Below are 27,361 nucleotides of genomic sequence, written 5' to 3' on the forward strand. Positions count from 1 at the left end.
CTCAGAATTCGACATTCTCCGATATTTTGGTATAAAAAATATAGTATTTCATTTAAAAACACAAAGTCGACCTTCAAATCTCCGAAACACTTCCACCTGTAAAAAAAAATAAATACACTAAATTGTGTAGCCCTTCAGACCATGCAATTTCTGTATACAAAACTTTTCCGTGCAACGCATCCTTTGGAAGTTATATAGGTGTGCAAGTTGCGTGGACCACCCTGTATATATTGAAATATTTCGCGGCTCGTTTCGAGCATGCTCGACATAACTGCTCCCGATAATGTAATATTTCATGCGAGTGGACACTGTCGTCGGAATCAGCACTCTTGAGTTGACGTATTATCTACCGTAAATCATTTCTTAAGTTTTGATAGGCTTCCTAAAGTTTGATAGATGTTTTAACGTTACCGGAGTTTCACAATTATTGAGACTGTGAAGATACGTCTCTGGACGATTGCTGTATTTGCTTAATTTATAAACAGACTGCGGATTCTATGACAAAGATTGGTAGGTGTAATTTTAAGTAGCACAAGTATTCGAAAAATTTCAACATACTGTCATATTATTTTCAATCTGCCAACACTGGAGTTACCGTACGAGTCAAAATGACTTGCTCCTAATATTTTCTTTCAGAAATATTGAAATTATAAATATGTGTTCATCAGAAAATTTGTCAATAAACTTCTCTATCGAAGTAGAGATTTAAACAGAACTGGTACGAAATCTAAACAAATGCAATTTTGTCGTTATTATAACGCAATGTGTGCCAGTTACATTTACTGCTTGGCAGTTCTAGTGGTAAACATAATAAGAAAGAAAATAAATGTCTATTTCAGTTCGTTGCAATTCAGATAAAAAGTTTTTATTTTGCATAAAGATCCGCAGTCTATTTATAGAAGAATTACGTGCAATGACTCGGTAAATACCGTCTTGTTGCCTTCTCAAAGCCAATACAAATTAATCGCGTTCAGTGCTCGGTAGTGTTAATATATAGCAACAGAAAATATTCAACAGCAACAGAAACTTCAAGCATAAACAACTCCCTCTAATAACGTAACATATTCACTTCGTTTGCGATTATTATGTCAAAGATTTTTAAGCTTCCATTTGGCGCAACAGGGTTTTTGAAAATTAACACTTTGAGTGCCGCATCTCCCAAAAATGGGATTGTTTCTTCAGATTTGAAAATTTACTTGGTGTAACGCGTCCTATCTTTTCAATTCTTATTTCAGTAAATCAATTGCTTTGATTTTATGAAATTTTTGAGGTTGACACCGACATGCATCATCGGTGGTATAATAATCGTGGTCGATTTCAATCTGACGTTGTCGCGAACGTGTTAAATGGGATTCGGCATGTAGCATGGCATTTTTATGGGACTCTCGAAGGGGGGGGGGGGGGGCAGTTAGAGTGACACAGAATTTTGCGTGTCGCAGCGAATAAGAGTAGAAAAGCGAATGCTAATCCGTTCGTGCGATCCAATTCCTTGGAAATTGCTGCTGCATGCGACAAACTTCGTAGAGGGATCGAGCGATCGATGTATCTTTGCGAGCCGCGTAATTACAGTTCCACACTCGATCCGGTAAAAGTATGCGTTGGTAGAATGCGGGAGAGAGTAGCCTAACATGAGCCTGGCGTTCACGTCGAGCAACAATCTATCTTGAAAAGAAAATACATACTTGCAGCATTATTCAGAATTATACTATGGGTTTGGTTTAACAATGTGTCCCGGACAGACTGCGGATCTTTATGTAAAATAAAAATTGTTGGCACCAACTGTGAGAAACGGTAACCATATCGACCTCCCTTTTCTTCTTTAACCTCTTAACTTAACAATTATTTTGTAAAAGTGCGTATTATATTTTACATTGTAATACCCGAGCATTCTCGGGCTTTTAAGTCAAGAGGTTAACAATCTCAACGAGTCGACCACGGTATGTTATTAGGTGTACAAATTAATTCGTGGCTCCCAGAATTAATCAATTGTAACTTCATTTTCGCGTTCGAATCATTCAACAACCGTTATAACAATTGTAGATGGAGTGCATTTGCATGGTCAGCGGTGGAAGTTGTTTTGGAGAACGTCCCTCAGTTGTTTGTAAATAAAAGAAAAAATAAATTCACGAAGTGGGGCCTGCGAGTTACTTCGTACACCTAATGTTTAAATATTTTTACTGTTTTGAATTGCTCCACCTCGTTTCTGTCATAAATGCATAAAGTTTGAGACACATTCATAGTGCTGTCAGCGCTTTCAACCGATCGACCATGAATTGTGAATTAGATCCATAGCTGGCCGAACGAATTTATACTAAACGAAAGGGTCTTGCTTCATTTTCCTCCGGACTTCGATTTCGCGTTTGCTCTAATCTCGTCGACACATAAAGACCCTAACGAAAGTACATACGTTCTAAGCGTGTAAGAATTCGAGACGAGCGTACAAAATTTCTGAAGAAAGAGGATCCTCCGAGGGACCATTCGTGGAAGAAGAACGAGAGGGACGGTCGCGCGGTAAAATTTTTCGTGTAATTGATAACTAGGCAGGGTTTAAACGCGTACATCCGGACAACGCTTTTTGTGGCAATTACTCTAATCAATGTGGGCCTTAATTGTCTCCTTCGTTGGCAGCGGACGGCGTCGGGACGCAACGAGACGAGACGAGACGAGACGAGACGAGACGGGAGAAAAACGGTACTCGAAACGAAAACCGCTAGAGAGAGAATCTCGCGATACGTGTATCCCGAAGCCGACGATCCCATTTTCGGAGCAGAGGTTTCGCGGTTCTCGGTATCGACGGCCCGAAGGATAAAGGGAGAAGAGCGAAGCACGCGCGTCGGAGAACGGCCCTCCTTCGATTAACCTTGGACTTGACTCGAAGGAATGCAGCGTGCAGTGACCTCTGGTCGTTCGCTAACTCGATGCTCGTCCATTCTCTTTCGCGATCGCTACCATCGGCCAGCCATTTTGGACCCATTTTCGCCTCTCCCCAACGTGAGCCGTGAACACACGCGCGCGCACACACACGTGCGCGCTCAGAGAAAGATAGAGAGCGAGGAATAGGTGTAGAGAGAAAGAGAGAGAAGCAACGCAGCACCGTTCGATCATCGAAATCGCTGAACCGATTCTCTGTTCTGTTTCAGAAGACGTGGGCTATAGAAGCGTCGAGATCGCGTCCGCGTTCACGCATTTGCCGCAAAAGGGTGAGTCAAGCGGAAAACCGCGTTCGAAGCGTTGCACGGCGCGTTGATAAGCCCGTTTTCTCCACGAAATTCCGAGCTGCTCGAAAATTATAGGCTAAGAAAGTTGAAAGCTGTACGAGTACATGACGATCGTACGAGGAAGAATGGAAATGATCGAGCGAGACAATTTTTCGTTTCGCGAAGTCATTTCTTAACAAGTAGAAGAGAGCTGCTTAACGAGTCGAGGGAAGAGAGCGCGATGCTACTAATACCGATTTAATAACAATTTCGATGCTAACTTTTGCAAGACAATTTTTCGTTTCGCGAAGTCATTCCGTGACAAGTAGAAGAGAGCTGTTTAACGAGTCGAGGGAAGAGGGCGCGATGCAACTAACACTAATTTAATGACAATTTCGATGCTAACATCTGCAAGACAATTTTTCGTTTCGCGAAGTCATTTCTTAACAAGTAGAAGAGAGCTGCTTAACGAGTCGAGGGAAGAGAGCGCGATGCTACTAATACCGATTTAATAACAATTTCGATGCTAACTTTTGCAAGACAATTTTTCGTTTCGCGAAGTCATTCCGTGACAAGTAGAAGAGAGCTGTTTAACGAGTCGAGGGAAGAGGGCGCGATGCAACTAACACTAATTTAATGACAATTTCGATGCTAACATCTGCAAGACAATTTTTCGTTTCGCGAAGTCATTTCTTAACAAGTAGAAGAGAGCTGCTTAACGAGTCGAGGGAAGAGAGCGCGATGCTACTAATACCGATTTAATAACAATTTCGATGCTAACTTTTGCAAGACAATTTTTCGTTTCGCGAAGTCATTCCGTGACAAGTAGAAGAGAGCTGTTTAACGAGTCGAGGGAAGAGGGCGCGATGCAACTAACACTAATTTAATGACAATTTCGATGCTAACATCTGCAAGACAATTTTTCGTTTCGCGAAGTCATTTCGTAACAAGTAGAAGAGAGCTGCTTAACGAGTTGAGAGTAGAGAACGCGATGCTACTACTACAATTTAATGAGAATTTCGATGCTAACTTTTGCAAGACAATTTTTCGTTTCACGAAGATATTCCGTATCAAATAGAAGAAGAGAGCTGCTTAAACGAGTCGAGGGAAGAGAGCGCGATGCTACTAATAACGATTTAATGAGAATTTCGATGCTAACTTTTGCTCAAGTCTTATTCCCGTTTTAAGTCTCCGTTCGTTGAAATTTCGTTTAGGCGTGTCAAGCTCGCGACGCGTCGTGACTAATCCGGTAATGCGGAGAGGGGGTAACCGTGTTCCCCATAGTTCGAGTGAATTCCCCTGATCTGGCGACACTGTGTCAAGCCGAGTACCCTGATCCGCAATACGTCGAAAGGCTGTCCCGAGCCGTCGCCTTATATCGAAAGAAACCGGTAACACCGGAATTGAATCACCAGCCGAAAGAAAGTTCGTCGTTCATAATGCATCACAATGAACGCTAAACGTAAAGTACCCGTCAACGACGGGCTCTAATCTCTTCAATTCACCATTCTCGACGAAGATGCATCTGCGAAGAATTATTCACTACAGTTACATGTTCAGTGAACAAATGTTACAATACAGATCCCGAAAACCTAAATAAATTCCTGTTCTTTTCATGGAGTAACGGATAACGGTCGCTTCGAGCTTAAAACCCAGCGTCAACGTGAATTTTGTCCAAGCTTCTCGCGTTTCCGGTGCGCGTCGGCCTCGCATACGAATCGATGGCAGTTCGTAAAAGTTCTTCGTCGTGGTCGCCGATCTTACCTAACCGCGTCTCCGTTGACCGTCGTTCGCTCTCGTCGCTCGGGATTCAGGTGTGCGCACTGTGTTTTGTCCGTGATCGATCGCGATCCGGCTCGACCCGCGTGTATCCGCGGCGGGCTGCGCGACATTTGCTCGCAACCGCGAACACAAACGGGGCCGCAGATAAGGTTCGGCGTGCACGCGCGCTCGCGACGTCTAAGAATAGCCGCGCTATCGAGTCGCGAGCGACGATCCAGCGACGATAACGATCGCGCGCGCGGACGGGCCCGCGACGGTTTTCGCGGTCGCGTATCCTTTGCGACGCTCGACGCCCGCGCCGAGATCAATCTCGCTTCCGCCGCGAGATAGACACGCCACAGCCTAGAAAAGAGAAAGAGAGAGAGAGAGAGAGAGAGAGAGAGAAAGAGAGACAGATAGATGGAGAGAGAGAGATAGATAGAGATAGATAGATAGAGAGAGAGAGAGAGAGAGAGAGATAGATAGATAGAGATAGATAGATAGATAGATAGATAGATAGAGAGAGAGAGAGAGAGAGAGAGAGAGAGAGAGAGAGAGAGAAAGAAAGAGAGATAGATAGATAGATAGATGGAGAGAGAAAGAGAGATAGATAGATAGATAGATAGAGATAGATAGAGAGGTAGATAGAGAGAGATAGAGAGAGAAAGAGAGATGGATAGATAGATAGATAGAGAGAGAAAGAGAGATAGATAGATAGAGATAGATAGATAGATAGATAGATAGAGAGAGAGAGAGAAAGAAAGAGAGATAGATAGATAGATAGATGGAGAGAGAAAGAGAGATAGATAGATAGATAGATAGAGATAGATAGAGAGGTAGATAGAGAGAGATAGAGAGAGAAAGAGAGATGGATAGATAGATAGATAGAGAGAGAAAGAGAGATGGATAGATAGAGATAGATAGAGAGGTAGATAGAGAAAGAGATACAGAGAGAAAGAGAGATAGATAGATAGATAGATGGAGAGAGAAAGAGAGATAGATAGATAGAGAGAGAAAGAGAGGTAGATAGAGAGAGATAGAGAGAGAGAGAAAGAGAGATGGATAGATAGATAGATAGAGAGAGAGAGAGAGAAAGAGAGATGGATAGATAGATAGATAGATAGAAAGAGAGAGGGGGGGGAGAGAGAGAAGGGGGGTGGCGGAGGGGGGATAAGGAGAGCGAAACTCGAGCGATCGGTGGTTGTTGTGTGTGCGCAGAAATGGCCAGGGACACGCCGGGCTCACCCATGTCTAGACCGCGGGACTTGGTCGGCGGAGTTGGCGGCGCTACGGCCACCTTGACACCCAACGTCTATCACGCCGCCTCCGGCGATCCAACCACGGCCACCCTCCACGGTCACGCGCTCCAGCAAAAGATACTAGAGGTAACGTATCCGCCATCACCACCAAACAAACGGATCTCCCGACTTCCGGCCACCGAATTCCCACCGCAATCGTTCGCAACGAACGGCTCCTCGATATATCGTTGGATCCCGGGTTCAACTAATCGGACCGCGAACACGGTACGGAGGAGAGGGTACGAATATCGGACGCACACGTTCGTTCTTCGATCCTGACATTCTCGGAACGCATATTTTGTGTATGTAGTCGAGGACCTTTTTTTTTAACCTTTTCCACTCGCCGCTAGTTTCTAGTACAGACCCGAACATTTCGCCGAACATTGTGACCGAAACGCAAAATCGCGCCGTTCGGTTCGCCGAAATTTATGTCAATTTTGCGTTTCGGTCACTGTTCGGCGCGATGTTCGTCGAAATGTTCTGGTCTGTACGGGCCTTTAGAATATTGTCATTTTATTGAGACGGAACTGATCTCCGATTTCCACATATGAGAAGTTTATTTTGAAACCGGCCTAAGTCCATTTGTCAATTATTCGTTGTTGCCCCGTAATTACGTGTGCAACTTCAAGTTGGTCGTCGTGAACAACATTCGCGATTATATTCAGAGTTTGTACGATAATTTTGGACACGTAGGTTTTCGCCAGTTGGTTCAGTAATGGTTGTTAACTTTGAAAGTGGCTTAACTCTATTTTTGGTGAGAAAACATATATCATTCACTTAATAATTGCTATTGTTTTAATAGGAACTGTAAATTTAACTCTTTTGGATGCACTTAAGCAGTACGACACATTGGTATCCTATACGGATATTTTTAATTTTATCGAAACACAAACCCTGAAATATCTCAAGTATAAGTGGACTTAGACCACTTTCAAAATAAACGGCTCATATATGTAGTCGAGGACTTTTTTTAACCTTTTGCACTCGGCGCTATTTTCTTCCGTCTCAGAATATTTTCGTTTTATTCACAAGAAACTGATCTGCGATTTCCACATATAATATTTAAATGTTTAATAATCTATTAACCAGTTAAGCGCGTTCAACGTGTATGCACGTCAATCCGAAACCCTATTGCGGTGCGGTTAACGTTAATGAATTGTTAATTTCTTCTCGAATAAAACCGTAATTATTTCTCATTTTCTTTTATTATTTTCGTAAAATATGTAATTGCGGCAATTGGCCTGCGCTCGACGTATATCATTGCTCGATTTTCATTCAGCGCCGTGAGGGATTTTTCAAATTAAACTCCGCAGTTAACTGGTTGAATACAAATTTTATAACGTAACAAATATTTTTTGTAATTTCTTTGAAATAATGCCACAATTATTTCTAGTGGTGCTTCGGAGTCATCACTCGAGTGCAAAGGGCTAAAATTGGACTTGGACTTTTTTTCTAAATTCCTATTGTTCGGAATTTCGAAGAGACCGGTCAGGATTTTTCACTTCTCCTTTAATCTGTGCCTGAAAATTTCAAACACGCCTTTCGCAGACGTATTCTTGTTATCAGTATCGTGGTCAAAACCTCGGTGTCTCATATTTCTGCTCTATCTCGTATTCTGCGCTCTCCTCTAGCCGGATAAGGTGATCAGATGTGCCCCCAAACCAAATTGATCTTTCTTCATACCATTCGATAGGGCCCTCAAAGAAAACCCTCTGTGGAAGTTTCAAGTCGCTACCCATACCACAAGGGTAGTTATAGGGTGAGCACGATTTAATGAGTTATGCTCTATTTCTTCTGTTCTGCTTAACATAAATGAAAAAGAAAAAATTACGAAAAAATTCATGAACCACTCTACGGAATAGCACGCGCGACTGTGAATTTTTTCTGAATTTTTTAGACACGATTATTAGACTGCGGATTGTATGCATTCACGAGAAAAATTAGTGGGTTGGAAGCACGAAGTACCGATACGCGCGTGTTGTCATCGTCGAAATCTTAACATTTATTTAACGGGAGAAATAAATTTTTATTTGCCTCCAGTACGTTGCCATTCACTCGCAGAACAGTTTTGATTTGTGTCCAGTACCTTGTAATTAATGCAGAACGCTTTTATTTGGTTCCAGTACCTTGTAACTAATGCAGAACATTTTTATCTTGCATAAAGATCCGCAGTCTACACGCACGATAAACACAATGCAGCGTGTCGAGTGACACAGCGTCGACAAGAAAGACTCGTTCGTAAACGTATCGTTGATACGCGGTCTAAGCACAAAGATCGCACGACCGCAAAGGGTTGCAGTGAAAAAGAAAAAATGATCTCCTTACGTAAAAGTTCGTCGAACAATTCGAAATCGAGGAATTTATCGTCGTCGACCGACATTAATCGACATTCCTAATGTCGTTGAAAAATTTAAAGGGATTTCTCTCCGTCACTTCTCCTTTCCACTCTTCCCTCCGTTCCCTCATTCGTGTCCAACAAGTTCTAACTAGACTGCGGATTTTATGCATTCATAACAAAAGCGAGTGGATCAAATGCGAAACAGTACACATTCGAAGAATTTCAAGATATCGTTTCCTATTTATTGAAACTACCGAGAAACTAAATAAATCTAGCTACGTAAATAGATAACAAATCAAGACAAGAACTTCTGTTTGCTACAATTGACTTGGACTATTTTTACAGGTTTTGCACTCGACATTCCTCTTGTAACTCAAATTCACCCGATTCAGATTGAAATACAGTACAAAAACAGATGTGAAAAATTATTTAATCGTATACTGTACACACAGTTTCTTCTACGTGCGTTTAAATAATCATTGCGACAATCTGCAGTGGGCAATCGTTGCAAGAACGATTACCAACAACCACCAAATGTTGATTTAAAGAGTTGGAGGACACTCCTTCAACGGGGTCCGTCATTAAAGAGTATGACGGTAGCAATAGTAAACTGTAGATTGTCGAGGCTGTCGCACACTTTCTCCAGATTATGTTCACTCAATTTTCGTAAGTAGTCTCTTAGAGAAATTCGCAAAGATTTCAAATCGCGATACTGCATTATTTCCATTCTCGCACAACATGAATTTGATTCGCGGAGGCACGCGTCTGTAAAAAAGGGTGAATCTAATCTGTAAAAAGTTGTGACCGTTGTAAGCATTGATTTCGAGTGCAAGGCCTGCAGTTTGCATAAAGATCCGCAGTCTAATAAATTGTCGAACTTGGTCGGCAACTTTTCCGGCATTTCTCGCGTTTCGTTCAACGTCGTTCTAACATAGTTGTCCTCGATTGCCCGCTAAAACCGAGTGCATATTCTTGCAGCTGCAACAACAGCACCAGCTCCAGCAGCAGATCCTGCGGCAACAGTATCAGGCGCAGGAACGCCAGCTGATCGAGCTGCACGAACAGCAGATGCACCAATTGAAGGTAACAAGAGAAACTGTGAAACTCTTCTGCTTCTCAAGTCGGACGACTGTAACGGGGATCGTTTGTCGCAGGTTTGGGAACAGCAGAAGCAACTGGAGGAACAACGAAGGGAAAAGGAGCGGCTCGAGGCCCTCAGGAAGAAGGACAAGCATGATCACAGCGCGATCGCTTCGACGGAGGTTAAGCAACGGCTTCAGGTATTCGTTGCGATTCTTCGATGATTTCCCGCCGGTAACCGACTGACACGACTTTCCTCTTCATCGTTTCAGAGTTTCCTCGTGAACAAGAAGCAGAGGGAGGCTGCCGCGGCTGCCAACGGGGCTATACCTGGCACACCTGGATACAGGAGCTGGTGAGATCTCAGAAAGAGTTTTCATCTCTACAAGAAAATCTTCAGAATATCTCTCTTCAGACAAAACCTGCTTTTCAAATGTTCGATATCGGCCCACGCAAGTCTTCAGTACTTTCTCTGCAATTCCAAATATTTTTCTCAAAATGTTCTCCTCTTGTAGTAAGCTAATTGTGTTCTGAAACGAAAGTCGTCTGGTCCAATATTAAAAAAGTTATCGCTTTTAAGAGTGACAGAATATTACTGGGAGTCACCGTACCACTGAATCTGTCAAATTTGCTTACGATTCGAGGTTTGGAATAGTAATTAATCCTTCGAGGACGAATGTATTTCCGGTGTCTCGATTCCCAAGCGGACAATTTAATCGTGCACGTAACGGAAGATTAACGTGCATATATTCCCGATTGTTCCTAGTATTTGAGACTTGGATGCGTTGTTGAATTAAAAAGTTGCTTAGGATCATTCGCGGTCGTTTTCTGAAATTTTCAGAATATCTCTCGTTCAGACCAAACCTGCTTTTCAAATGTTCGATATCGGCCCACGCAAGTCTTCAGTACTTTCTCTGCAGTTCCAAATATTTTTCTCAAAATGTACTCCTCGCGTCTTGTAGTAATTGTATTCTGAATAGCTAATTTTATTCTGCTGAAATAGCTAATTGTCTTCTGAAACGAAAAGTCGTGTGGTCCAATGGTAAAAAAGTTATCGGTTTTAAGAGTGACCGAATATTACTGGGAGTCACCGTACCACTGAATCTGTCAAATTTGCTTACGGATTCGAGGTTTGGGATAGTAATTAATCCTTCGAGGACGAATGTATTTCCGGTCTCTCGATTCCCAAGCGGATAAGTTAATCGTGCACGTAACAGAAGACGATTGTTCCTAGTATTTGAGACTTGGATGCGTTGTTGAATTAAAAAGTTGCTTAGGATCATTCGTTTTCTGTAGTTTGCAACGTGTTTGTTTGTCCGGCAGGTTGCAGCCACAATCGGAATCGGCGGGCACCGCGAACGCCTCGCATCCCTACCGAATGCCGCAGATGCTTCAGGAAAAGTTCGCCGACGATTTCCCTCTTCGAAAAACAGGTACGTGGACGCGCGAACGCGCATACAAGCGTCATGCCAAATTATCCCGTGGTGTCGAGTGACTCGCATATTACTTGGTAAGACGTAGTTTTTTTTCTCTCCCCACACATTTTATTTTCTTTCTCTCTTCTCTTCTGTTTTTCTTATCTGTCTGTCTTTCTTTCTTTGTTGTATCTCCCTATATTCGTTCTGTTTTTCTTTCTCTCTCTCTCTCTGTCTCTCTGACTCTCTCCCGTTTATATTTTCTTTTCTTCTCTTTCTTTTCTCTTTCTTTCTTTCTCTGTGTTGCCTATGTACGGTAGTATGCCTACTAAAGCATGGTTTTTGCGATCCAACGATACTGCCTGATCGATTCATCGCCTTCCTCCCGACGATAACCATCGGTTGGAGCGCGAAGCGAGTCGTCGCCTTTGGAAACGCGAGAACGCGTCTCCGGAGAGTCGACGATTCGCTGCGACGCTTCTCACCTGCGTTTCGTCGCTCTAACATCCTCCAGTTATTCCACCATCCGCCTGAAATCAGGGATCGAAAGAGTTACGGAACTTTTCAATAGATTCTATTTCGAGCGTCGATCGTAGAACTTTGTTTTAAAAACGTCCTCGCGTCTATAAGTTCCCGACGGGGACAGCTAAAGAAAGTTTTATGTTCGGCCGGAGCCGATCAAACACGAAAATAAAGGCGTTTCTATTTTACAGAGACCGATAAAAAAGTTATCGATCATTGTCGCGAATACCGTTCAATGCTACCGCCAACAACGAACCCTTTTCGATGAACGTTCTGAAATAACTTTTATTGGACCGATTCAAAAATATCCACGAGAACGTTCCTCAAACTGCACGCAAGCGGGCATAATTTTAATTCGCGAATATCGAGATTGTAATAAAGACGCATCCGTAAAGAATTATTCGACTAAATGTACTCCATCGGGGCATATATTCTGAAAGATACATTCTTATTTGTCTCATAAAGTAGTGTAAAATAGTCGCATTTAGTGATCCGTGAACCTAGTGTCAAATTGCATAAGCATATATAATAATATGCATGAGGTCCAGTCGATTGACAGTACATGTGTTTAGTAGACTTCGTTCGAAATTTTGCATCGCGAGTTCGACTCGTAGGCTTCCGGTGGCTAAAGCGTTAAGCAATTAAGCGCGTTTAAAACTCTATTGCGGCGCGGTTAATGAGTTGTTAATTTCTTATCGAATAAAAATGTAATTCTTTCTGATTTAGCTATACAAGGGCTTTGACCCGCGTTCGACGTGTATATTCGTCATTGGTTGATTTCAATTCGGCGGCGCGAGGGATTTTTCAAATGAACTTCCACAGTTGGGTGGTTAAATATAAAGTTTGCACGTGTACGTTTCGATCCCTGTGTAAAACGGCTCTCTCGTCCCCAATCTCCGTGTTCGCAACCGTTTTACCCTCCGGTTCGTTACGATGACGACCAACAACAACTAACCCTGGCTAAAATTGGCCAGCCTCGGAGCCGAACCTGCTGAAGGTGCGACTAAAGCAACGCGTGGAGAGGAACATGGCAGCATCGAGAAACTCGCCCCTGACGGCACGCCGGAAGGATCGCCTGCTGTCGCACCTCAAACGGAAGTCACTATTAGCAAGTACGTTTGCAAGCACGCGCGCGCGATCGAACTCGAGCCTCGAGAAAATACGGAGATCGATCGTCGGATTACCGACTACTTCTCCTGCGTGAGCATTAGCGAACGGTTCTTCTTTTGCACCCAGAGTTTTCGATTAATCGATCGTTGATTTTATTCTTTTTTTTTTTTTGCCTTTCTGCCAGTGTCCAGTAACAGCATGTCGACGAGAAATCCGTCGTAATCGATTAACATATCTCGAAGGCGAGATCACGTCCGCGGGATGCGCCGCGATCGTCGGTCTTCAAGTTCAAGGTCGATTCGTGCAATCTCTACATTGCACGGAGAAACCAGAAAGAATAAGAATGAACGAACCGTCCTGAATTCATACGGATACGTGTTAATCGATCCTTTTGAGCGACGCATCCTCGCGCGGTTTCAAACTCGAATTCGGAGGTCCCGGATTCGAATTTGGATGAACACGATCTCGCACGCGGCACGCGGCAAGGCACGCGCTCCGACAGCCACGCCGCTGCTCGCTGACCAAACCTTTTGCAGATTCTAGCAGCAATCCGGAGTCTGGGCCTAACTCACCGCCGACCGTGGGCAACTCGCAGGCGAGTCCAACCGCTGGAGGGAACTCGGCGGCCATTCAAGAAGTGAGTCGACACCTGCTGACACTGCCCCGGGTCTGGACGACTGATTGCCAGGGTTGCCGGGCGAAGTAGAAAAGAGATTCAAGAGAGAGATTCCAGATTCAAGAAATTTAGGGGAATAGAGCAGTTACCCCCTCTCTGTCATTACCGGACCGAGCACGTGACGTTTGAGACACGTGTGCACAACGGAGAGGGAGGAACGGAAGTGGGGGTTGTTGGGGGATACTTGCCGCCATGGAAGGAGTACGGTAGAGTGGGAGAGAAGCCGAGGTGTACACCCCACCTGTGTCGCCAGATTATCACTTCTGTCTGCCACTCTACTCTTCCCCTTCTACCACGCTATTCCCCCATTTTCCGGCGGCGAGCATTCCCACGCTTCCGTCACGGATCGCTCGCGTGACGCGGCTCGTGTCACAATGTCACGTGACTAAGCCGATAATGACGGAGAGAGAGGGTAACTATATGCCCCTCAATTTTCTCGCTCTGGCGACTCAACTTCCCCCTCTACCCTCTAAACGTGGCTCGATCCTCCTCTAGCGACTCTGCACGAGGAGAATACGTGACGTCATATTCGCTAGAGGAGTATAGCGTGGGAGGGGTAAAGACTTTCTCTGGCAACTCTGCTGAATTGCTGTGATCAGTCGTTCAGGCCTGTTTGGACCCTCACTCTGGAAGATGCGATAACGCTGCGCTTTTTGTTCCCAGGAAAGCGAAAACACCCCGTACGGAGGACCTCTGACCAGCGGCAGTCAGCAAGGCAGCCTCTCGGACCTCTCGCTGTTCAGCTCGCCATCCATGCCAAACATTTCCCTGGGTAGACCTCACGTTCCGTCCGGTGGCAACACGGTCAGTCTCCTCGCAACCGGCCATTCATACCAAAACGCTCTATGTGAACCCTTCAGGAACGACTTCCGACTCTCGGTCTCTTTCTCCGAGACCAGACAGACTTCATGCAAAATAAAAATAATCGAGATTCGTTGCAAGAAACAGAAACCGTATAGAAGATTCTTCCTTGGATAATCTTAATCAGTTAGAATTGATATATTAGGGTTTTTAAAATCGTTTAACACGTTGAACGCCACGTCAGCCATACGTGGCTGACGGAATTATTTGCGCAGGTTTTAAAATGAATTTTTACGTTGATATATTCATTGTACTAAACTTAACCCTTAGCGCTCGAATGGTGACTCTGAAGCACCACCAGACATTGTTGTGGCATTATTTCAAAGAAATTACAAAAAATATTACAAAATATCTGTTACATTACAATATTTGTATTTAATAGATGACTGAACATTCAAATACTATATGTAGAAGTCGGATCAGTTTCGTTTGAATAAATTGAAAATATTGTAAGACGGAAGAAAAATTTAATTTTACATTGAAAATAGTGCCGAGTGCAAATGGTTAATTGGGATCTGTAACATGCAAGAAAGTTGGAGGATAACTCAGTATCGTACATTTAATTTTTTGCCATTTTTATTTCATTCGATAACTGATTTTATGGAATTTTTGGGGTTTCTAGTTTGGCGTTCAAAGTGTTAATCATTATATTATCGGGGTCTGAGAAGAAATCACTTGGCAGGAATCCGACAAGGGCACGCCCCGAGTCACACGTATTTCCCCTAATACCCTAAACGTTACGGAAGCATCTATGGTGGAGCGAGAGGTTCCCCCCGTGACCCTGTGCCGTCTCAGGAGACTTCTTTTCAGCCCCCGACAATACTATTTCAAATTGCACCAGCTCGTTTCTGTCATAAATGCATAAAAACCGAAATCAGATGTCCGGACAGCAAGAGCCCAAGTCACCCGCTTCTAGATCAAAGCGCTTCGTATTATATTTGGATTCTAACATCGGACATTTCTCGTTGTTCAGACCGGCACCAAGTTGGCGACCGTCTCCGAAGCGGAGGTGAGGGCAGCGTTCACCGCAAGGCTGGGAATGCCGTTGACAGGGCAGATGCTACCGGGCACGTTGCCGTTCTACCCGTCGCTGACGGTGATCGAGGGCGACTCGGCGAATTCCGGCTACGTGCACAAGCAGATGCAGAATTTGGAGCACCCGACGGTAACCAACAGGCAACACCCGTCCGCCGCGGCCTACCATAGCGCCGCGGCTGCGGCTGCGGCCGCCGCGGCGGCGGCTGCGGCAACGTCCGCGTCGCCGATCACGGACACGCAAGTAGCGCACGCGAGACTGCAAAAGGCTGGTCACCGGCCTTTAGGTAGTATGTTCTCTCTTTGTTACTGGCAAACCCGGAACCGGCGAGTGCTCGAGACGCGCGGCGAATCTGCAGTGTTGCCTGAACGGCTGTCGTTGGCAGCCTTGAGAAGTGTGCGAAAGTTTGTGGTAGAAACGTTGTGACGTTTGTATCTTATATTGGCATCGTCAGAATCTTGTTCTTTCCAACAATATTGTCAGAAGCCAGTCTCTTACTAACTATCTACTTGAGCAGCATAACATATCACAGTTTTCTTTCTCACCTCTAAGGTCATTGCGTGCCAAACACATCTCAAGACGGTGGATGTGAGAGGGTTGTTAAGGCAACAAAGGATAGCTGGGGTTCAGAGGGACGCGCGTCTCGGCAGTCATACCCGCGCGTGGAACCTTTTTTGTCCCTCCCGAAAAGCACGACGACCATAATTGACACTGGTTCGTCGTTCACGCCCGCAGGTAGAACACAGTCGGCGCCGTTGCCGTTGGGTCATCCGATGCTGCAGGGTGGCATGATGGCGCCGCAGAGCCACTACGAGGAGTACCTGGCGGAGAAGCAGCTGCACGACCAGCAGCAAGCGCACAACTACCTGAAACAGCAGATCCGTCAGACGGTGTTGACGCGAGTCGGATCCCGGGGTCAGGCGAATCAGCTCGACGAGGCACCGGAGTCCGAGGAGTCCGAGGTGATCGACTTGACGGGCGGGAAGAAGGATCTGCAGGAGGAGAGCGAGATCTCGAAGCAGCAACGGGACCGCGAACAATTTCTCCAGCAGCAGAGGGACCTGATGATGAGGCATACCCTTCAGATCTCGAACGAGTCCACGGCCTACAGCGGGAACGGCAGCGGGAGCGGAGGTGGAGGCGGAGGAGGCGGAGGATCGGGCACGGGCAAGAGCAGTCAATCTTGCGCCAGACCCTTGTCCAGGGCGCTCTCGAGTCCGTTGGTTCACCTGGGTAAGATTCGACTCGCTGGAAAAGGCCCCGAACGGTCCGCCTCGGATTTAGATGAAACTTGAAGAGCAGCAAAGAATAGGTCGAGTCTGAGGGGTGAGAGCACCCTTCAAAGTTCTATCTCTAAGAGGCAACTCAAACTTCACCCTGCCACCCCTAATAACTATCGTATTTGGAGGGGGACATAAGTCTGTGTGGGTGAAGCTCATCTCGAGGTCATATTTACCGAGATGGATGCATACTTTAACCTATTATGAAGGTCAGAGAATTGAGAGGGTGGCTTCACCCCTTAAACTTGAGTTGTCGCAGTTAGAAGAAAGTACGCAATTAGTACTTTGTGCTATTCTTGAAGCCTGCAAAGTTTCAACCAAGTCGGACCGTTCGGGTTGCGTCGTTTTCGGTAGAGTGGCTAAAATGGAAAGATTGCGTTGTCCGTAGGTCCCCAGTCGGGAGGCGCTGATCTATTCACGCGATCCTCGTCTCATCGACCCACCACCGGATTGGCCTACGACCCGTTGATGTTGAAACACGCGTGCGTGTGCGGGGAAACGGTGCGCGGCCACCCGGAGCACGGTGGCCGATTGCAGAGCGTGTGGGCGCGGCTCTCGGAGACCGGTCTGCTGCAAAGATGCGATCGGATCAGATCACGCAAGGCCACCCTCGAGGAGATACAGACGTGCCACAGCGAGGCGCACGCGCTTCTCTTTGGTGAGTTATTCGCGAGGGAATCTCTTTTGTTGTTGGACTCTTCCTTCTCCCCGGTTTCCGTCCTTGGTACCCGTTAAGTCCTGTTAATCCCCGCACCTCCCGGTTTTCGTTGCGAGCCCGTTGCCCTCGATGGCGACGCACGGACAGGGAATAAATTGTGCTTCGCACAGGGACGAATCCGATGAATCGACAAAAGTTGGACGTCTCGAAGCTCTCTCAACTGCCGATCAAGAATTTCGTTCGGTTGCCTTGCGGCGGAGTGGGCGTCGATTCGGACACGACGTGGAACGAACTGAATACCGCGCCGGCCGCCAGAATGGCAGTAGGCTGCGTGGTCGACCTGGCCTTCAAAACGGTGATGGGCGACATTAAGAACGGCTTCGCGGTCGTGCGACCACCGGGACACCACGCCGAAACCAATCAGGCTATGGGTTTCTGCTTCTTCAATTCGGTCGCAATCGCCGCGAGGTTACTCCAGCAAAAGCTTGACGTTCGGAAAATCATGATATTGGATTGGGTAAGGCAAGCTCTCGATTCTCGACTCTCGAAAAAGATTCGGCGAATTGGGCGCGTTCCGTGCCACGGGTGACGGGTGACGGGGGACCTAGAGAACACCACCAGCCGCCACTCGGGTATCATCATCCCGGTGGTGATCGGTGTCGTCGTCGGTCCCTCGTCGGTCCCTCGGCAGTCCCTCGGCTCGCACGAGACCGCCTTATCGACTCGGAAAATACAGATTCGTATCGGCTATAGATCGGCTTCTATCGGAATTTTCTATTCTATTCTGTTCTATTCTGTTCTGTTATGTTCTATTCTATTCTATTCTAGTCTCTATTCTATTCTGTGATACGATATGGCGACGGCCTCCTCGTCGACGATAGCGCGGCCCGTGTTTTTGTCTTTCTCTCTCTCTGTACCGTAGGACGTCCACCATGGGAACGGAACGCAGCAGATGTTCTACGACGATCCGCGAGTTTTGTACCTGTCGATACACAGGCACGACGAAGGTAACTTCTTCCCGGGAACCGGCGGGTCGACCGAGTGCGGCGCCGGCGAGGGACTCGGCTGCAACGTGAACGTCGCCTGGTCCGGCGGCCTGAACCCGCCGATGGGGGACGCCGAGTATCTCGCCGCGTTCCGCACGATCGTGATGCCGATCGCGAAGGCGTTCGACCCGAGCATAGTGCTCGTCTCGGCCGGATTCGACGCGGCCGTCGGCCATGCCGCGCCCCTAGGCGGCTACAAGGTCAGCCCCGCTTGTTTCGGCAAGATGACGCAACAGTTGCTCGGCCTGGCGGACGGCAAGGTCGTCCTCGCTCTAGAGGGCGGCTACGACCTAGCCGCCATTTGCGATTCCGCGCAGGAATGCGTACGGGCGTTACTCGGCGACGAACCCAGCCAACTCCGGGAAGAGGAGCTCACCAGGATCCCTTGCCAAAACGCGATCGACACGCTCCAGAAAACTATCGCCGTCCAGGTACGATCTCTATCTCGCTTTCTTCTACTCCCCATCCACTCTCCCCCGAATCGGCTCTTGATCATAGATCCTTGTCTAACACTTTGAGTGCCGCATCTCCCAGAAATGAAAGACAGAATTGTTTATCAACTCTGATAGAAGTTTTCGTCAACTTTCATACTCTCCGTATCAGAGAGGAAATGAAAGTGCTCACGCCTGGGATTTTAGCGTCACCGGTATAGTGCTGCCCCCTAGTCTAATTTTTCGCCTGGACCAGAACCTGCATCATTAGCAGCGGATTCCAAATAATGCCAGAGTTCAGATTGTTAAAAAAAGGCTCTCCTATGTAGGCTCTTATCCAGCCTAAAATATGATGCAGCTTCTAATACAGGATAAAAGGATGACGCAGGTTCTGGTCCAGGCTAAAAAGATGACGCAGGTTCTGGTCCAGGCTAAAAAGATGATGCAGGTTCTGTTCCAAGCTAAAAAGCCCATTCCGTCTTTCATTCGATACATTACTTTGATATTGTGGAACTTGTAAGGCTGCCACGTTGGCGTTCAAAGTGTTAAACGTTTCTTCATCTCTTCTTATTCTTATGTCGGTGTTTCTTGCGATACAGATGTCGCACTGGCCTTGCGTTAAGGTGAACGCTCACACGGTGACGATGAGCGCGATCGAAGCCGGTCAGAAGGAGCGCGACGAAACGGAGACGGTCTCCGCGATGGCCTCTCTATCGATGCAGCAGCCTACCAATTTAACGTGAGTCCCACCGTCTCGAAGACCCCGATTACACGAGGAAGTATTAGGTCCTCTTTTGGCTTTCAACCCTCGGACAGCGGATCATTCTTACAGCTTCGTAATTGATGATGCTCAGGACTGTTCGCTGCTTCGTTTAACAATTTTTTCTTTTAAACATATTCTTGACGGGACTTCTGGCAGACACGTTAGTCTTTCTATCGTCTATAATGGTAACGGTTGTTCATCTGAAAACGCAATGATATTTTCCTGCGTGTCTTATTATCAAGGGTGAAAAAGGAAGAACAGATTAGAAAAGAATAGAGTCAAAAAACCTCAACTACAAAAGTACTATTTCACATTGGTATACCAAAGAGCAAGCAAAATATAAGAGGACTGGATAAAAATCAAATGAGAACTACTAAAGAGAGAACCTCCAAAGAACTAGCCGTAAGTGAGATGTAAAAGTCATATTTAATATCGATTTATTAATCGGGTGTATTTAGTGGTTCATCTGTCGTGTCACAAAAGTCAAATGTTCTGTTCGTCGTTTTTATAAAAGTTCAGTTCTTCAGGGTTGAGTAGCGTTCTATCCTGTTGGTTGAGAAATGGATAATTCTCATGGGGAAACTTGCTTCAAAGAGTGATCTAATATTTCAGACGAAAGTTGTGTTGTACGTTGTTAAGGTGTGCGTCGGATACACAGTGTACATTGTGCTTTTTGCAGGACCACCCCAGAACATTCCCGCGAAGTCTCCGAGGAGCCCATGGAACAGGACGACGGCAAATGAACTCGCAGCCGACTGGAGTAGTGATCCTCCAGCCGACAAACGCCGAATCATCTCCGTCGAGCGCCGTTTCCCTTTGTACGCGGCGCGACGCGACGTCACGCGACATCGTTGCGTTTTTCGCGTGCCCACGAGCGACCGCGCGGCATTGTCTCCATCCGTTTGCATCCATCCGACGTAACGCAGACCGGTTGAACACGGATATTCGTCCGAAACGCGTTGTAGACACCTTTTTCTCCGCGCCGCCGTTCAAAAATCCCACCTGTTCGCGAGGAGTCTCCTCCGCGACGTCGACCGTGAAACGTCGACCTGATCGGTAGGTAGTTTTTTTTTTTCTTTCTTGTTCATCCGAGAGGATCCTCGACGAACCGACCGGAAACGCTGGAAGCGCGCACGCGATCTCTATCCCCCCCTCGTTACGAGTCGCGATCGACGACTACTACACGATTTCTCGTTTAAAAGACAGTAGCGTTAGGGACACCTCGAACGTTTTCTTCTTCTCCGTTGCGTTGCCCGCGATTCCGCGTCCGCATCGTCATACGCTTATTTCGCCCGGCCGATTGGACTCGTATAAGTAAATGTACGCCGTCCTCGAACACACCCTCAGGCAGAGACAGCAGCAGCCCTCGCAGGGCATGCTGGGGCATCTTATACTTCTTAAGGCTCTCCAGGAAATCGGTGTACGGTGCCTCCCCACGCACCTTTTCGCCCACAACCGTGGTTTCCGTACTCCTTCGCAATCTCCTGACGCGGTTGGTCTAGCTTAGGGTTGCCCAACAAGCTGCTCGTGAACGGCTTTCAGCTCCTTCCACCGACGGGTATAGTTTGCAGGAAGGAGGAGCTAGCGAAGCAGCTCTTTCTCCTGAAGGATTTTCTTTCCCAACGTTTCAAGAGGGTGGCAGCCGCACCGATGACTAGGCTGCGGATTTTATACATTTATGAAAAAATTGAATAGTGGAAATTCGAAATAGTAGCAAGATTAAAATTATTGGGGGGAGGGGAAGAACTTGTTTTTTGCTATTTCTCACAGTTAATGTAGAGAATTTTTATTTTGCACAGAGATCCGCAGTCTACCGATCAGCCTAGTTGCAATGCTTGCGAAACGTTGGGAAAGTAATTCCTCTAGGACATGGCTTACAGCCGAAGGCCTTAACGATCAGAACTATTTTGTTCTCTCTCTTTCTGTCGCCTGGATGCGGCAAATGTATCGGTCAGTGGGGGAGCCGAATGACTAGGAGCAGGGTCGTAAAGCAGCGACGGGGAAGATGTTGGGTAGCCCAGATCTAGCTTGTCCCCGTAAAGTTCAGGGCTCCAATCCTCCTCGGGGATTACCCCTGACACTTTACCGCCTCACTCTCCCTAGCCTCGCTGATGGTGTCTATGATGCGTTCAAGGCACTCCTGTGGTCTATGCTCGCCTTTTCTGAGGTAGTCCCCGCTTTTCGCGTGGGACCTTACGAAAGCTGTATTTGATATACCTCCTTGTCCCTAGTAGCTGAGTCCGCCAAGTGGGCGGGTCCAGTAGGCTTCGTCGCAGCCGTACTCTGGCCTACAGCAGGAGGGCCGCTGAGGCCAGGATCTTTTCCCAGCTCCGCGTCAAGTAGGAAGTTCTGAATGTTGCGTATCTCGCTTGAGCCCTCGGTTGGCCGTAGCCTCTGGCCTATTAGCCTACAAACCAACCAACAAGTGCAACATCAGGTGGTCCATAACCTCCCTACTCCGCCATAGGCTTCGGGTCTCACCAACCTATCACGTGGGGACTCGGTTCCATTCTCAGTAGGACTTTTACTATCAAGATGGTCCCACTATCCAGATTACTGATTGTTAAACTGGGGACCTTTATGCAAAATAAGAATCGTTTGCATTAATTGCAAGACATAGAGACCAGATATCTATTTTTGTCTTTAGTGGTTTCGCTAAGTTGTAATGTTCGGATCTCATTCCGTATTTCCGGTTACAGTGAGTAATCTGAATAGCCGGATATGCGGATAGTAAGGGCGCTAGTTTCAAGTATCAAACGCAAAGAGTTTTAACATCTTGCCGCGAGGTTCCTGCCATTGATGACCGGCAACACGAGCGAGATGCGCATATTGTACACTTCATCCTCAGCCTTTCCCCGATCAGGTACACCTGACCACCAAGTGGTACACCGTGCCTGGACCGTCTTTTGCCCCTCCGAACATCCCACTGCCAGGCTCCCTCGACCCTCCTTGGCCAGCGGGTTATGGTTACTACCGCTAACCAGCTGGTCAAACGAGCGAGAAACGGCACAGCGTGTCGCGCGAATGCAGCGATTCTATTTCCCTCGAACGGAATAGCAACAATTTGGTTGTTTTATCGTGAACAAAGGCTGGTGTGATTTTTGTGATATTTTGTAAAAAAAAAAAAAGAAGAAATTTAACGAGCTATGTTTAATTATTAAATGATACACACGTGCGAGCGCGTGCGCCTCTGAATGCATGCTGTAATCTGTACGCGAGAAAAAAGAAGAAAAAAAAAACTGTTGAAAATTTGACGCGCGCGCGTTTGTTGTCTGTGCGCGCGCGTGCGTATCGCGTGTGTATGTTGTACAAGAGCGTGTGTCCGTGTATGCGTGTGCGCGCGAATGGCTGTGAGAGAGAATGACGGATATGTAATTGAAATAGGAGCATTTATTTTTGTGTCGTGCATTTGACGAAAAACACGAAAGAAAAAAAAACAAAACAAACACACACACATACACAGAGAAAGAGAGAGAGAGAGAGAGAAGAGAGACACGCGAACAAGCGACGTACGTTGCGAGTAACGTACCTGGCACGATGGTGTATCCACGCGGATGAAAATTGTTTTCGCGAGATTGGAAAAGAGCGCCGCGTGGTTACCGACACATCGGAGTACAAGGAGAACGAACGCCATGCGTTCGGACGCGCTCTCGAAGCTTGTCCGTGAAGAATCTCAAGCGTTCGTCGCGTGTCGTCTCGTGTTTTTACCAAAAAAAAAGAAGAAAAAAATCATGGAATTATCAAGCGCGCGAAACAATTTTTTGGTCGACTCGTGACGAGACCGACCTCTTTCATCCCTATTTCCCATTCGCTCCCCAAGCCTGGCTGCATCAACGAACAACAACGGGACATCGTGTGCTCGTCCGTGAAGATATTATGACCACAGCTCGGCGTCCTCCATCTTCTCCTCGACTGGTTTCCATCCTCGCCTCTTTTATCTCACCGCGGTTTTATCGGCTCGGCTCGACCAAACTTTTCGTTGCCACTTGTTCCATTTCGCGTGCGACGGACCTTTATAAATTGTTGACAATTTACGAGAGTTTTATGAGTTTCGGGCAAAGAAACTTGCAACATTCCGGTATCGTTCGTAGAAAATCGATACAGTTAGATGTATATTCGTTGACTCGCATCGAAACCAGAATAAGAAGCTAAAGTTGATGATAAACAAATGTTACGATTACGTTATTGCACGTGTACGAATGTCTATATTGCGTAAGCTTAAACGTATTAATCATACATTTTTTATGTATATAAATGTACCTCGTAAAATAACTTTAAATAAAAGGTATAGTCATTGTGTTACATATACGTTACCGACGCTTTGCAGTGTCTCTTGAACCCCCCCTCCCCACCCCTATACCCGAGGACAGGGAGAATGAGAGTGTTCGCCCCTTCTCACCCCCGTGTCCCATCACTGTGTTACGCATAAGCGTAACCATAAGCGTTACGCATGTTCCACACTGACATTCGTTTAATCGTATCTCTTTGTACAGAAATCAACAGGAATTCAAATCAACTCTTTTTTTTCGAACCACCATTGTACATATACATACATACACGCGGACGCACGCACGCACCTGCACACCTACACCCATACCCATATATGCATGCGTGTATGCATACGTTCGGCGCAAAGTGCTAGCACTACGATAAGTAATTCGAGCTTGTCTAGATTTATTTCAATCTTTTCATCTTTCTTACATTCTTTCGCTCCTTATTCACGTATTTTTCTCCTGTTCTTCTTCGGTTTATACGTATCGACGCCATTAAGACTCTAACGCATGGGAAGAATCTTACGCAACGTGGCCGACGACGCGACAACTTTTCAGAGTTGGTTTTTCTGTTTCGATTTCGGTTCATCTACGCGTTCGTCCGATTCAGCTCGCCGAGTGGATGCGTGTGTGTATGTGTGTGTCAGTGTGTGGCATGTGTCTCTCTTTCTCTCTCTCACCCTTTCTCTCATTTCTTTTTTTTTTTTTTGTTACGTGTGTCGCGACGCTACGCTATCACCGTGTACATCTATACATACGTACATACAATAGCGAATCGTCTATACGTACACATGCACATATACGTATTTACGTACTCGTGTCGGTTTTCTGTGTTTTGTATTTATATATTTCATACATTTCATTTACGATATATTGAGGGGGATGTTTACCATAGTATGGTACACTACCGATTATGTTTACATCGTGGAGCTTTGAAAATCTATTGGAATATTTCTTTTGTCCTATGTACAAGAGGATACTCGAGAAAAAGAAACCAAAAAACGGTTGTTAAAAACGCTTGTTTGCTTGTTTGCTTGCTTGCTTGCTTGCATCATCGATAGAAACACCGGCACGCAAAAGTTCACGGTTCTCCTTGGCATTATTATTGATCGTCTGTCTAGAATCAGCTATCAGAGAGCGTAGAATCGCCGCCGACAATGGGGTAGTGGTGGTGACATGAATTAATACGCGGGGGACAGGCGGGCAGACGGCGGCACAACCCTCGTCCGATCGTTTTCCACGTGTTTTATCCGCTTGGTGATTCGCATAATCTCGCGTGAAACAGAATCCACAACGCGCGAGCGCGCGCACGGGAATATTCGAGAAAATTCTACGCACCTAAGTCGTCCGTCGTCGACGAGGATAAACCTGGCGAGATGATCATCCGTCTCGCAAGCTTTGACCGATATCCTTTTTCGTATTGCTATAGTTTCCACCGATTATCCGTATAATTATACAAAAATAAATTGCTCGTTGCCGTGCGAGTCTTCGCTAGATATCCGACATCCGGGCACGGTTCTCGGACGTTGTTGTCAGAAACGCTCAGTAAACGAAGACGCGCTTCGACTCGCGAAAGAACATTGTAACCGAGTGCACGTCAATGTGATGCGCGAGATCGCGTACCGTGCTTCTACGTTGACACGTAATCGCTAAAAATCGATCGCCTAAACGGCCTAACGGAACGTTACGAGAAACAAATGCAATTTTCCTTACACTCGATCCGCCGTTCTTTCTCTCGTTTCTGACGCGCGGGAATCTCAAACAGAACGGTGGGGGGTCAGGGGTCAGGGGTCAGGGGAGCAAGGGAGGGAAAAAGAGGACGACGTCGACGCTTCGGAACTACGGTTCGATTCGATCGGCTACTTTGGCGATTTCATAATACTCTTCCGCGATGACAGAGAACTGTCTTCTCGCGTTTTGCACATATAGAGCTACGAACGATAAACGACTGGTGACCCGTGACGCGCACGCGTACCAGTCCGAGTGTTTTGCGTCATCGGTTTGTTAGGTTGCTCGATCCTACGCGATTCTCTTTGTCAATTTATGTACACGCTTTAGATCAGGTATACTCGTATCGGATACGAACGAACGAACGGACAACGACGACGACGATGATGACGACGGTCGAACGCGTTCGGGTGAATCGCACGTTTCAAGATCCTACGTATTCTTATTTGACGGTGGAAAAGTTCTGTTGTGGATTTTGATTCGACGAGACCCACGTGGTGAACACGTCCCTGCAGTGGCTGACCACGCATTCGTTGCTGCAATACTCATCCTCCCATTCGCTGTTCGCAACCGCGGGATTAGGGCAACCATGCCTGATGCACGCGTTCGACGCCGGTCGTTGACCGGTTATGGTCGCCTGGCCTGTGCTACCGGCCGGAGAAGGAGTCGACATCGAATCCCCTTTGGGAGGGCTCGCGTGCAATATCTGTTGCTGCTGGTGTTGGTGATGATGCTGCGACTGGTGTTGCACTTGAACCTGTTGCACTTGCTGCTGCTGCACCTGCCCACGTGCACCGATATACCGTGTTAGTTACGAAGAAAATTAGCCTACCTTGCTTCGAGTGCTCGAAAGCGTTTGCGATAATCGATTGGTTATCGGTAGACTGCGGATCTTTTATGCAAAATTGATACTTGGAAATGTCTAATAATTTTAATGAGTCGAAAGTAATGTATCGAGGCTATACAGCTACCAATTTTTCTTATAAATGAATAAAATCTACAGTCTAGTCATCGACTCTGTCAAGGCTCACCTGCATGTATTGTTGCTGGGAGACCTGCTGTTGCATGTGCTGCTGTTGCTGCTGAGACTGCGACTGCGGCTGTTGCGATTGCTGGCCAATGTGCGTCGACACCATCGCAGTGTTCATCATACCCTGAACAAGGAGAACAGTTGATAATCCAAAATGCGAATGTGATTATCCATATTATAAACATGTTTTTAATCATATTCAATTCTTTTTTGATTGACCAGTTGGTCAGATTGTAAAGACTGCAAGGCCAAGAATTAATTGTAAACAGTTATGTATAGCCGATTCAAAGCTGATTCTTTATTTAAAAAAATCATTTCCCGGACAATGAACGAGGATCGATCGCGTTTCTTTTGAAAATGTTTGAAGAGCTTACGCGAACAAGCGAGTGAACAAAGATAAGTCACCTGCTGAGGCTGTTGCTGTTGCGGGTTCCCCGTCATGTTCAAATGATGAGCCGACTTCTTCATCTGCATCTGTTGCTGTTGCTGGGGATGCGGATGATGGTGCTGGTGTTGATGCTGATGCGAATGCGGATGCGCGTGCTGTTGCTGAGGAGACGGTGGCTGAGGTTGCGGGCTATAGACCTGATACGAAACGCTCACGGGGGTCCCGCTTCCGGTGTAGTTCCCGTACGTGGCGTACTGAACCTGTTGCTGCTGTTGTTGCTGTTGTTGTTGCTGCTGCTGCTGCTGTTGTTGTTGTTGTTGTTGTTGAGGGGACGCCTGTTGCGGCTGCTCGTTTTCAGCCGCGCCTTTGCTAACGAGAGACGCTCTGTATGCCGCCAGAGCTTGCAAGTACTCCTTCTTCGCCGCTTCGGTCTTTTTCTTGTAAACCTAAAATAAAACGACGAGGACTAAGA

At 46.5% G+C, this 27,361-nt stretch overlaps 2 protein-coding genes across 13 annotated transcripts in view; one reads left to right on the forward strand and one right to left on the reverse strand.

Annotated features, from left to right (window-relative positions):
* Hdac4 (histone deacetylase 4) overlaps window positions 1-23,774 on the forward strand; it is a 64,026-nt gene extending 40,252 nt beyond the window's left edge. For 2 of the 12 annotated variants that reach the window (XM_076792320.1, XM_076792323.1), the window contains 17 exons: window positions 3,141-3,200; window positions 6,177-6,343; window positions 7,950-8,015; window positions 9,573-9,677; window positions 9,749-9,874; window positions 9,947-10,029; window positions 10,998-11,107; window positions 12,586-12,723; window positions 13,258-13,358; window positions 14,061-14,201; window positions 15,232-15,583; window positions 16,030-16,527; window positions 16,963-17,232; window positions 17,403-17,749; window positions 18,155-18,709; window positions 19,309-19,448; window positions 20,152-23,774. In XM_076792320.1, the coding sequence (XP_076648435.1) occupies window positions 3,141-3,200; window positions 6,177-6,343; window positions 7,950-8,015; window positions 9,573-9,677; window positions 9,749-9,874; window positions 9,947-10,029; window positions 10,998-11,107; window positions 12,586-12,723; window positions 13,258-13,358; window positions 14,061-14,201; window positions 15,232-15,583; window positions 16,030-16,527; window positions 16,963-17,232; window positions 17,403-17,749; window positions 18,155-18,709; window positions 19,309-19,448; window positions 20,152-20,215 (3,323 nt within the window). In that variant the 3' untranslated portion in view covers window positions 20,216-23,774. The remainder of the gene's footprint in view (window positions 1-3,140; window positions 3,201-6,176; window positions 6,344-7,949; window positions 8,016-9,572; window positions 9,678-9,748; window positions 9,875-9,946; window positions 10,030-10,997; window positions 11,108-12,585; window positions 12,724-13,257; window positions 13,359-14,060; window positions 14,202-15,231; window positions 15,584-16,029; window positions 16,528-16,962; window positions 17,233-17,402; window positions 17,750-18,154; window positions 18,710-19,308; window positions 19,449-20,151) is intronic. The other 10 variants (XM_076792321.1, XM_076792325.1, XM_076792330.1 and 7 more) reach the window with 8 other exon arrangements.
* A 487-nt stretch (window positions 23,775-24,261) lies between these two features.
* The window catches only part of LOC143356547 (uncharacterized), a 42,548-nt gene continuing 39,448 nt past the window's right edge, over window positions 24,262-27,361 (reverse strand). The window contains exons 9-11 of the mRNA XM_076792341.1: window positions 26,907-27,335; window positions 26,503-26,625; window positions 24,262-26,252 (exon numbers count right to left, since the gene is read on the reverse strand). Coding sequence (XP_076648456.1) covers window positions 25,914-26,252; window positions 26,503-26,625; window positions 26,907-27,335 — 891 coding nt within the window. The 3' untranslated portion in view covers window positions 24,262-25,913. The remainder of the gene's footprint in view (window positions 26,253-26,502; window positions 26,626-26,906; window positions 27,336-27,361) is intronic.

Source organism: Halictus rubicundus, chromosome 8 (assembly GCF_050948215.1).
Source record: "Halictus rubicundus isolate RS-2024b chromosome 8, iyHalRubi1_principal, whole genome shotgun sequence".
NCBI lineage: Eukaryota > Metazoa > Arthropoda > Insecta > Hymenoptera > Halictidae > Halictus > Halictus rubicundus.